The sequence below is a fragment of the Spinacia oleracea genome, chromosome 4, assembly GCF_020520425.1.
Source record: "Spinacia oleracea cultivar Varoflay chromosome 4, BTI_SOV_V1, whole genome shotgun sequence".
NCBI lineage: Eukaryota > Viridiplantae > Streptophyta > Magnoliopsida > Caryophyllales > Amaranthaceae > Spinacia > Spinacia oleracea.
Window position 1 is genome coordinate 76,381,559 of NC_079490.1, and position 11,959 is coordinate 76,393,517.

The 11,959-nt window shown below is 39.5% G+C and overlaps 1 protein-coding gene across 1 annotated transcript; it reads left to right on the forward strand.

Annotated features, from left to right (window-relative positions):
- The first annotated feature begins 9,104 nt into the window (after positions 1–9,104).
- Positions 9,105–11,756, forward strand: LOC110785964 (uncharacterized). The gene is made up of 3 exons (XM_056841881.1): positions 9,105–10,200; positions 10,556–11,319; positions 11,370–11,756. Exons 1-3 carry the CDS (start codon positions 9,105–9,107, stop codon positions 11,754–11,756), a joined length of 2,247 nt encoding a protein of 748 aa, XP_056697859.1.
- The last annotated feature ends 203 nt before the right edge of the window (positions 11,757–11,959 follow it).

The following is an 11,959-nucleotide window of genomic DNA, read 5'->3' on the forward strand; positions in this document are numbered from 1 at the left end:
GCATAGGTTTAGTTATCATGCTTTGCCAATCTTAATATCCTTTTCATCGAATGTTCTTCGAGATATGATGATAAGATCCTTTGAGTATGTTTATTTTGTGATCTAGTCTTTCTTGCTACATTAGTGGTCCTACGCATTTTGCAATGAAGAACCATTAAGTCAACAGACATGTGATCTTCCCAAGTTCAATGAAGAAATCATTAATATAAACAACTCTGTTTTATTGCTTCTTAGGCAATAAGTACTTTTACTTCAACTGTTTAGGTTGCTAGTGATGCTTTGTTTGGATTTACTTATCCAAGCAGTTCACAGATATGTGGAAGACTTTATAGCTGTATCTTAGAACATAGAAATTAATATTTAATTTCCCACGCAACAACTCATGGTCTCCGATCCATGTTGCAATTTCAAAACACGATGCTCTATAGCTCGTCCTTGCCAATGGTTAACTCCAAAGGGATCTTGCTTGATCCTTTACCAGTGTTTACGCGTGTAGCATCAATATTTAGCATATCTTTATTTCCTTGAATCAAGAACTATTCCTATGTACCTTTTCAAGTACCATAAGTATTCTTGATCTCAATCTAGTTGATCTTCACTTAGATCAATAGAGATTGGTATATATTCGTCATGCCTAAAGTCATACGATATGTTTTTGGCGATCCTCATATTATATCATACATGATAAATTCTTTTGCAGAATAATTTCCAATTGAATTCTATTCATGTAACTTTAGCTCATTCTAGTTTCAGTAGATACTAAATCCAGCTAAATTCTTTGACATATAATATAGGTTAAGAATCTCACTTAGATCCTTTGATGTTTAACTTAGTAAATGCTTATACATAGTTCAAACATTCATTACTTAGATTTATTCATATGGATCGAATATCTCCAATGGAGTCTTTCGTGTTTGATTTAGTAAATTCCATTACTTAATCAAAAACAATATCATAAGATCTTTGAAAATAGATCTTAATACCCAGTATGTACTAAGTTTCGCCTTAGTCCATCATTGATGAATAATTTCAAACCTAAGTCATTAGCATTTGGATGTTATTTCACAATAGAGAGATATGTGTATGACACACATAGGACCAATTAAGTTTTATGTGAAGGAAATAATGCCCTTGGTCCAAGTATGCATTTAATGTTAAGTCTAATAAATGCGGTTCAGTATTAATTAACAAGTTAATAATTCAGTGAGATCAAGTGAGCTGAATGCCTAGCTAGAGGCCGCTTCAGTTCAAGTGGAATTAATGATATTAATCCACAGCTTACTCTTGACTGAACTCGTAGGGTCACACAAATAGTACGTAAGGATCAAGTATTTAATGGCATTAAATACTCTATCTATGGATATTCGGAATCGACGGATCTTGGTTTCAGTGGGAGCTGAGATCGTCAAAGGCAAGAAATGAATACTCCGGAAACGATGATATTGCCGGAAACGGAAATATGGATCGTATCGGAAATATAAACATTATCCAAGTCGTAGATGTTGCCGGAAACGGAAACATGGTACGTATCGGAAAATATTATCGGAAATGGAAATATTACCGGAATCGGAAATATTGCCGGAAACGGAAATATTGTCAGAATCGGAAATATTATTGGAATCGGAAAATAATTTCGGAAACGGAAATATTAAATATTTGTTCGAAACGGAAATTAATTCCGGAATCGGAAATGTTAAATATAGTTCGTGTCGGAAATGAATTCCAGAATCGGGAATTTAATCGGAAAGCGTATCGTACGAATTAGCATCAGACGAGGCTTGCTAGACGAAGGCCCAACACGAAGCCAGGCCGTCGCCCAGCAAACCACATGCATCCAACAACACGCTAAGGCCTCGACCAGGCCCAGCGCATGGCCAGGCCTAGCCAAGGCTGGCGCGCGCGCTCAGCGATGGGCTACGAGCAATAGGCCTCACCGCTGTGCGCTCAGCGTGGGCTGCAAGGCTTGCGCATGGGCGTGCGGTGCTCGGGCGCTACGTGTGTGCGTGCTATACGGATCCTAAAGCTATCGGAATTCGTGCATTGATTAAATCCTAATCCTAAAAGATTAAAATTAATTATTTAGAGTTCTAATAGGATTCTAATTAATTAATTAGTATTTTAACAGGATTCGAAATATTTTCCAAGGTTCTATAAATATATGCCTAGGGTCATAAATTTATACATGAGTTTTTCAACAAGTATTCATTCAATAAAACAGTGATTTTTGAGCAGACAAATCAGTCACATTCTTGCCCTTATTACCGAAAATTATAGTACCTTAAGGGCGATTCTAGTTGGTCAATCTTAAGGCGGATCCGGATGTGCTGTGGACTATCTACGGAGGGACGACACTTGGAGTCCTAAAGACTTGTTCTTGTTCGGTTCGAGCGCAGCTAGGGAGGGCACGCTACAAAGTGTATGCACCTAAATTATGCTAAATGATTATATGTAAATAATATGTTTCCTGGCATTAAGGTTTTCCGCATGATTTATGTTTTGTCATATGTATCATAACCTAAGAGTGGTATCACGAGCCTCATATTATTTTCATAATCTAAATTGCATGACATGGTTAAATTTTACAAATTTTCAAAGAATTAAAAGGGGTGATTAATTTTTGTATTTGTTAATTAATTGCAAATTGCGTTTATTTAATTATATGTACACAGTTTTTCGGCAATTTATTCGTTACTCATCCAAATGGAGTGATTTTTGTGTCAATTCCGCATGTAAAAGGCCGAACCTAGAATTCCCAAATTCGAAGCCTAACTATGACGTTTCGGAGGTTTTAGTTTTTCGAACGCAAAAGTTTGTAAATTTAAGATGTTAAATTGAATGTTTGCGATTCTTGTTGATAAATCTTGAGTTTTTGATTGACCTACAATATATGTTTAACAACTTTGAATGCCTAGACTTGTTAATTATACAACCTAATTTGTAATTATGATTAATTTGTTGAAATTCGAATAATTTAGAATTTATTTGATTTTCATAATTAATTAATGATTTAATTAGGTATCAATGATTAAAAACCACCATAAAAATTGTTAATTTATGTTAAATTTTAAATTTTTATGACCTAGATTTGAATCCATGTTAATCGGAAATTAATTGATTAATAAATTTTCGATTTTTCGCCCTAAAATTATGAAATTAATATGTTTTATTAATTTGTCATTAATTTTGAATTAAAAATTATAATTTTTTATGAAAAACACCCATAAATGTTGCACGCACAAAGCAAAGGACGCTACGTGTTACCCTTAAGGGGTGTTGTATAGTGCGGGCACGCGACGACGACCAAGGGAGCTCGTCGCCCGTGCGGTACGAATGCAGCGAGCAACCAAGTCATGGCGCGCGCGCGAGGCGAGGAGCATGGGCGTGTGTGTTGTGTTGATGGGCGATGGGCGAATGGGCGTGGCACAAGGTCGAGGCGCGCGCGCGGGAGAGCGCAAGCTAGGTTGCCCAGCGAGCACTGCTCCGTGCACCACGAGCGCAGCCTCACCAATGGTCGATTGCTTGCGCCTAGCAAGCGATGCATCCCCTCGGTAGCTGCTGCGAGCGAGCAAGCATGCTGCACGCAAGCGTGGCTTGGCTTGCTGCGTTTGCGCGTAGCTGCTGCTGCATTGTGCCATGGCCATGCGGTCAGTCATGCACTCGATGGGGCTTGGGCGCAAGCCCAAGTGCCTCGTCGTGTTGCGATTGAGTCGTTTTGAATTTTAATTTGAATTTTCAGTTAGGAAATAATTTTAATTAATTTTAAAATTAATAATTTAAATTGTTTTCATGGATTTTAATTTTGAATATTATAATTATTATAAATTTCAATTTATACTAATTATTTTACTAAAATTAAACCTTGAATTAATTTAAATTCGTTTAAATCAACTGAAAATAAATTAAACTAAATGGATTCAATTATAATTTTATATGAGCTTTAAATTTTAATTATACTTGTATGTTTCCGGTTAGACTAGAAATACATTTTTATGTTTAAAATTAGTAAAGCATATAAAGTTATTGGTTTAAGTGGGAGCCTTTAGTCATAAACTCTTGATTAGGTCTACAAATCCTTTAAGGTTAAACAACTTGATTAGAATTAATAAGGACTGAATAATTGGTAGATTATTGGTGCCCTTGATTAATTGCTGCAAATATTTATGTGATGCATACAATGTGTTTTTACTAACCAGCTATGTGGGCCATTCATGATAATGAATGGGTGAATGGTATATATTGTATATGTACTGTTTTGTAGGTTATGAAGTGACTAGTATGGCCCAAATAGGATAGAAAATAGGGTATGCGTACCATTAATTTGAATGTAATTGGTCTAATGCACCAAAGTTTGTTTTTCAATTCAAATATGGTCTGCGTACCATCAAACAGTTGTAATTAGTTTAATTATAGATGATCCTGTTTGAAGAAAATGGCGCCTCCCACGGTGAAATTCAAGAAGTTTCCAATCCATTTTCAAGACGGACTTTGAAGTTGAAGCTTTAAGATGAAGTCGGGCCATACTAGATCACATTTATCTTATGCATGCTTTAAGTTATTTATTGCTTTTAAATATGTCTTAAATATGCATGAGATTTTGGCTTGATTATGTTGCATGATTAAGGATTTTAGTTCACTTAAAATCTAACCAACATAGTAAGAGCCTTAAGTTCCAAACTTTAAAAATTGAGTTAAAAGGTGCCATGCCAAAATAACACTTACTTGGATAACCTTTACATCAATCTAGTAATAGTTTTACGCTCAGCGAGGTGTTACTTATTGATCCTAAAGGGGTAAGGTACACAAATAATTGTGAGTACATGTTAGTTTTCATGAAACTCAACGATATAAGTAAGGAGTCCTTTTATGTCGTGGCAAAATTGATAGGTTTACCTAATAAGCTCTTAGACGTACCTATTAACCAAGAGTAGTTTCTAGACTATTAGCAAAAGGCTTTTTCTTACCTAAAAGATTTTAGAATTGAGTCTAAATACATAATGTGCTTAATTCTTCAATGGTTTTTAGGGTCTTGGAATCATTATATTCACACCTGCCGGAACACATAACTTGAATAAAATGCTTAATGAACATTAAATTATGCATGTATGCTAGAATTCAAGTTTATTAAGAGAAACTGTGAATGATTATTTATTTGTTTATTCTTTTTCAATTGTAGTTTTAACTATGGCAAACAACAATTCATTCAACATCCGATCAATTCTCGAAAAGGAGAAGTTGAACGGGAAATACTTCCTTGACTGGCAAAGGAACTTGCAAATAGTTCTTATGCAGGAAGAAAAGGAGTATGTCCTGGAAGAGGCGATGCCCGAAGCCGCGGGCGACGGGGTCACTCAGGCAGCCCTCAATCGTTGGATTGATGCCAACAAGGATGTGAAATGTCTAAAGCTTGCAACCATGAGTGCAGATCTACATAAAACGTTCATCAGCTCAGATGCTTTCACGATCATCAGTGAGTTAAAGAACATGTTTCAAGATCTGGCTCGGGTCGAAAGATTCGAGACTCATAGGCAAATTCTTCAGACCAAGCTTAAGAAAGGCGAGCCCGTAAGTCCACATGTTCTCAAAATGATTGGACTCATTGAGAATATGAGTCGGCTGGATCAGCAATTCTCTTAGGAAATGGCTGTAGACACCATCCTCCATTCTCTTCATAACGGGTATGATCAGTTCAAGCTGAACTACAGTATGGATAGTCTGGAAAAAACGCTCATTGAGCTTCACGGTATGCTGAAGACCGCTGAAAAGACGTTCAAAAGTGATAAGCAAGATGTGCTTATGGTGCGTGGGGGAAAGTTCAAGAAATCTGGTAAGAAGAGGAATGCTAAGAAAGGTGGCAAGTAGGCCAGCCCGACTAAGAAAACTGGCGCCAAGTCTGAAAAGAGGAAGGTCAGTTAACCCACTTCTGAATCTGAATGCTTCTATTGCAAGAAGAAGGGGCATTGGAAGAGAGATTGCTTGAAACTAAAGGAAGATCAGAAGAACGGAACAGTCGTTCCATCTTCAGGTATTTTCGTTATAGACTGTATACTTGCTAATTCAACTTCTTGGGTATTAGATACAGGTTGTGGCTCACACTTATGTTCCAATCCACAGGGAGTAAGAAGAAGTAGAAGGTTAAGCAAGGGTGAAGTCGACCTACGAGTGGGAAATGGAGCACGGATTGCTGCATTAGCTGTAGGAACTTATTATTTGTCGTTGCCCTCTGAGCTAGTTTTGGAACTGGAAGAGTGTTTCCATGTTCCAAGTCTTACTAAAAACATCATTTCTGTTTCTTGCTTAGATGCTAAGGGATTTTCCTTTTTAATAAAAGACAAAAGTTGTTCGTTTGATTTTAAAGAGATGTTTTATGGATCTGCTAGATTAGTCAATGGACTTTATTTATTACATCACGACAAACAAGTTTATAACATAAATACCAAAAAGGCCAAAAAGGATGATTCAGATCTCACCTATCTGTGGCATTGTCGATTAGGCCATATTCACTTGAAACGCATGGAAAGACTTCAAAAGGAAGAAATTCTAGAACCATTTGACTTAGAGGATTATGGTAAGTGCGAATGATGTTTACTTGGTAAAATGACAAAGCAACCTTTCTCTAAAGTTGGAGAAAGAGCAACTGAACTATTGGGTTTAATCCATACAGATGTATGTGGACCAATGAGTACAAATGCTAGAGGTGGTTTCAGCTACTTTATCACTTTCACTAATGACTTCAGTAGAAATGGTTATGTCTACCTAATGAAGCATAAGTCTGAATCCTTTGACAAATTCAAGGAATTTCAGAGTGAAGTAGAGAATCAATTAGGCAAGAAGATTAAGGCACTGCGGTCTGATAGAGGCGGTGAATATTTGAGCTATGAATTTGATGACCATCTGAAAGAATGTGCAATTCTATCAGAATTGACTCCTCCCATAACACCTCAATGGAACGGTGTGTCAGAACGGAGGAACAAGACCTTGCTAGACATGGTTAGATCAATGATGTGTCTGGACGAACTTCCAATAGAATTTTGGGGACATGCACTAAATATAGCTGCACTCACTATAAATAGAGCTCCATCTAAAGCTGTTGAAAAGACTCCATATGAGTTATGGTTTGGAAAGCCTCCAAATGTGTATTTTCTTAAGATTTGGGGATGTGAAGAATACGTCAAACGATTAATTTCAGACAAACTTCATCCAAAATCTGACAAATGTATCCTTGTGGGCTATCCAAAGGAAACAAAGGGGTATTACTTCTACAATACATCTGAGAACAAGGTGTTTGTTGCTCGAGATGGTATCTTTTTGGAAAAGAATCACATTTCCAAAAGTTAAGCAGGTTCGTGTGCTCGTGCCCACAGGAGTGTGTGTTCGCACGAATTCGGAGAATCGATGCAGGAACTATATGGGAATTTGTACGATCGCACCAGAAGAAGAGCTCGTTCGCACGAATTTGGAAAATCGATGTAGGAATTATGAGTGATTTTGTGCGATCGCACCACATAGGAGCCCGCTCGCACGGAATTTCGGTGGGCTCGCACTGAATTCCTGTGCGAGCACATGAGGATTTATGAAGAATTGGCCAAGTCAGAACCGTGCGATCGCACGGTTGCTGAGCATGATCGCACGGATCGAAGGAGGAGAATCGTCGCTGAGCTCGTTCGCATGGAATCACAGCACGATCGCACAGGTGCGATCGCAGCTGGGTATGCCCGTTGGCACGGCTGCGCGGGATTCAGTTTTCGAGTTTAAATCTCTTATTTTTGGGGTTTAGTATAAATAGAATTTTCTTTATTTTCATTAACAATTAATTTCAGAAATAGAATTTAGGAAGTTTTAGATATTTTGCTCTTCAAGCTAGTGTTCTAGAGAGAGAAACTCATTGATTTCAAGCTTCAAATCTGTAATTCCTTCAACTCTTCTCTTTTTCTTGCAATTTAATTCTTAGTTTCTTAATTCTTGCTCTTGCTTTGTTGTTGATTGTTCTTCAATTCCTTAATTTCTTGAATTCTTGATTTCATTGATTGAAGTTACTTTGATATTCAATTTGTGATTTGATTGTGCAATTGAACTCTTAATTCTCTTCTCCTACTCCTTCAATTTCATGCTTGCTAGCTTAGAATTAATGGATTGCTTGATTTCTAGAATGATTAGTGAGTAGAATTAGGTTAGGGAAAGGGGAGAATCTAGGGGCTTAATTAGGGGAAATTGTTGATTGATTGTTGGTTGATTCATGTGATTAAATATGATTTGATGATAGGATATCCATGCTAGTTGAGTGGTAGTTGCAAATGCTATTCGATTGGGTTCACGTGGAACCATAGGATAGGTTTGGCGAGAGATTGTGGGCCTATCTTGTGTGATCAAATGGCGGTGCCTATTATATCCTAGTTAGTTTAATCTAGGATTAGGCGAAAGCTCTTCCGTGGATTAGACGCTTAGCGTTCCCTATTCGAGAGGTGGCGGGTTCGTCTTTAGATGCCATTTGCCTAATCACCATTTCGTTGCATGATCACCATTGCTAGATAGTTGAATTCATTTCCCCCGGTTTCCCTAGCCTATCCCCGACTCCCTAACGTTTCCCTTTCTTGATTCAATTTTTGCATAATTCTTAGTTTTAGATTCTTAAAAGTGACAATTCAAAACCAAATTCTTGTTCGAACTAGATTGACTTTCAAACTCAATAACTACCGTTTCTTTGGGACGATCCCTTTGCTTACCGCTAGCCGGTAGTTGAGTGGTTTTATAAATATTGTTTGCATAGGTTGTTTTCTATCAACGACGGAAAATACGCCTATCAAAATGGCGCCGTTGCCGTGGAACGGTCGTTGTTATTGAGTTTAGTTGAGACTAGTTCATCATTAGAAAATACAAAAAAAAAAAAAAAATCATTTTTGCTTTAGTATTTCCTTTGCATTGCTCACGGTTTCTTTGAGTTTTGTATGCAAGATAGGGGGCGAACTCGTCATAGGCCTCTCTATCCTCTCGACCTTGAGTTAGAGAGGACTTTGCGGCGAATTAGAACCCGATCTTCAAGCTACAACCGGTTCGAGATCTTGAGTGAAGAACCGGAGCAAGACATTTCTAGTCCAACCGTTGAAGTAATGGCACTCCCGGTGAAGAATCTAGGTATTCCGGGAGCGTTTGAGGCGACTTGTGGTATTCAAGAACCCACAACAAGTGCTAACAACTTCGAAATCAAGCCCGCCTTGATTAATTTGGTGCAAAGCCACCCCTTTTGCGGGAAGAGTAACGAATCACCTCATGAGCATCTCAAGAAATTCGAGTACTATTGTGACACAATAAAGCATAATGGTGTTACATCGGACTACGTGAGGTTGACATTGTTTCGTTTTTCTCTCCTTGGGAGGGCGAGTGATTGGCTTGACAAGGAGGTCAAGCCCAAGTCACTCCACACTTGGAACGAGGTGACTAGTGCATTCTTGCACAAGTTTTACTCGCATGGGAAGACGGCGGAAATTCGCCACAAGATCCAATCCTTTGAGCAAAGGCGAGACGAGTCACTCTTCGAGGCTTGGGATCGCTTTAAAGAGTACCAAAGGGAATGCCCCCATCACGGGATTCCTAAATGGTTGTTTCTTCAAACATTCTACTTGGGGTTGAGCCCGAGTTCAAAGACAAGCCTTGATGCGGGCGCGGGAGGCCCTATCATGAACAAAACTGAAGACCAAATTGAGGAGATCATTGAGGATGTGGTCCAAAATTATCAATCATGGCACGTAGGTGCAAGGGACTATGATGGTAAGGGAAAGAATGATGATGGCAAAGGTTCGGTCTATGCAATGGAGCAAGCTAGGATCATTGAAAAGCTTATCTCGCGGTTGGAGAAGCTTGAAAGCACACCGAGCCAACCACCATCACCATCTACAATTCCACCTCCCTCGGCCACTCTTCTCACCAAGGGGAAGGGCAAGGTAAGATCCTATGACACAATGCCTCCGGGCACTTCTTTTTGTGACAATTGCCATGATTATGGTCACTTCCCCAATGCATGTCCCCTAGTTCAAATTGTGTCTTTTGTGGATTTTGGCCCTTCGTATGAAGATAACTTTGAGTTGGAATATGCCAATGCTATGAATGAGAGACCTAGGTATGATAACCCCAATGGTCAAAATTTTTCTAGGCAAGCACCTAGAGGGTCCCCTATGTATGGATCCCACCAAGGCTACGGCCAAGGAAGTGGGTATGATAACCAAGGCCGAGGTGGCTATAGAGCGCAAGGCTATCAAAGCCAAGCACCCTATGATCAATCAAGGCCAATACAATCAAGGTAGTTATAATCCCAACCATCAAGGTGGAGGGGGTTACAACTACCCCTATGGGCAAGCTAGGGGCATCTCCAATGGGGGTTATCCATTGAGTTCGGGAGGTCCTTATGGTGCTTCTCAACTTCCACCTCCCGGATTCAATGGCCCAAGGTCTTATGGCACTCAACTCCACCCTAACCCAAGTGGGTATGGCATTGCACCTCCACCACTCCCGCCTCTCAAGTCAAATTTTGAGGCTCTCATGGAGTCGTTTGTGGGGGCGCAAGTCAAAAAGAATGTTGAGTTTGAGGATGGATTCAAGCAATCCAATACTCATATGAGAATGATTGAGACCCAATTAGCTCAACTCGCTAATACCTTAAAGGAACAACAAGTGCATACTAGTCTCCCACCCCAAGGTCAACCTCCTAAGAAAATATATGCAATCACGACACGGAGTGGGAAGACTTTAGATGATGTTCCTAGAGCTAATGAGGTTTCTAAGTCCAATGGGAAGGATCAAGAGGGAGTCGTTGAGTCTAGAGACAATGATGTGGTAGAAGAGGAGCCTCCCACCGATAATGTGGGTGATACCCCTATACCAAAAGGGGCAACTCTTCTACCTCTCCCCACTCCTAAACTCCCCTATCCTCAAAGATTTTTAGGCAAATTATTGGATGATCAGTTTTCTAAGTTTCTTGATGTGATTAGCAAGTTGCATGTCACATTATCTCTCACCGAGGCACTCAAACAAATGCCCCACTATTCTAGATTCATGAGAGATGTTCTTCGTGGAAAGAGAGGTTGTGAACCGAAAGAGACCGTGCAACTCACGGAGAGTTGTAGCGCTCTAATTCAGCACTCCTTTCCCCCAAAACTCAATGATCCCGGGAGTTTTTCTATCCCTTGTAGCATTCAAAAGCTCAAATTTGAGAATGCTCTTTGTGATTTGGGGGCAAGTGTGAGCATCTTGCCATATAAGATCTATGAGAAGCTCAATCTAGGTGATCTCTCTCCTACCGCTATGTCATTGCAACTAGCCGATCGATCGGTTATGTTACCATTGGGTAGGATTAAGGATGTTCCCTCGTGGTTGGCAAGCTTACTTTCCTTGTTGACTTCCTTGTCTTGGACATCGATGAGGATGCCCGTACTCCCATTATCTTGGGGAGGCCATTTTTGGCCACCGCGGGTGCTCTTATTGATGTGCAAGGGGGACTAATCACCTTGAAAGCGGGAGATTCAAAAGCTAGCTTCAAGCTTCCCCTTGGTGAAGGGTGTTTTGCAAAGATGAAAACTTGTATGAAGGTAGAAACTATTGCTTGTATTGAGAGCTATTGCTCACATGCTAACCCTTCTAACAACTTTCGTGTTTCTAAGTGTGATAATGAGCCTTCTAGGTTTGGTGGCGGATTGTTTAGTTGGCACCTTATGAATAGTGATGTCGGTACATTGTTTGTGCCCATGGGGAAAAAAAAAACTTTTTGACTAATGATGACCCCAGGTTAGTTGCATTTAACCCCCCATGAGTTTTGGGGGGATTCGTCAAGCTAATGACGTTAAACGAGCGCTACCCGGGAGGCAACCCGGTTGTCTAACTCTTCGATTTCATTTGCTTTCGTTTCGTAACTATTGTTCCATTTGTGCATATTTGTGGTGTATTTCATTGCGGTGGGTTCATACTTTCCACC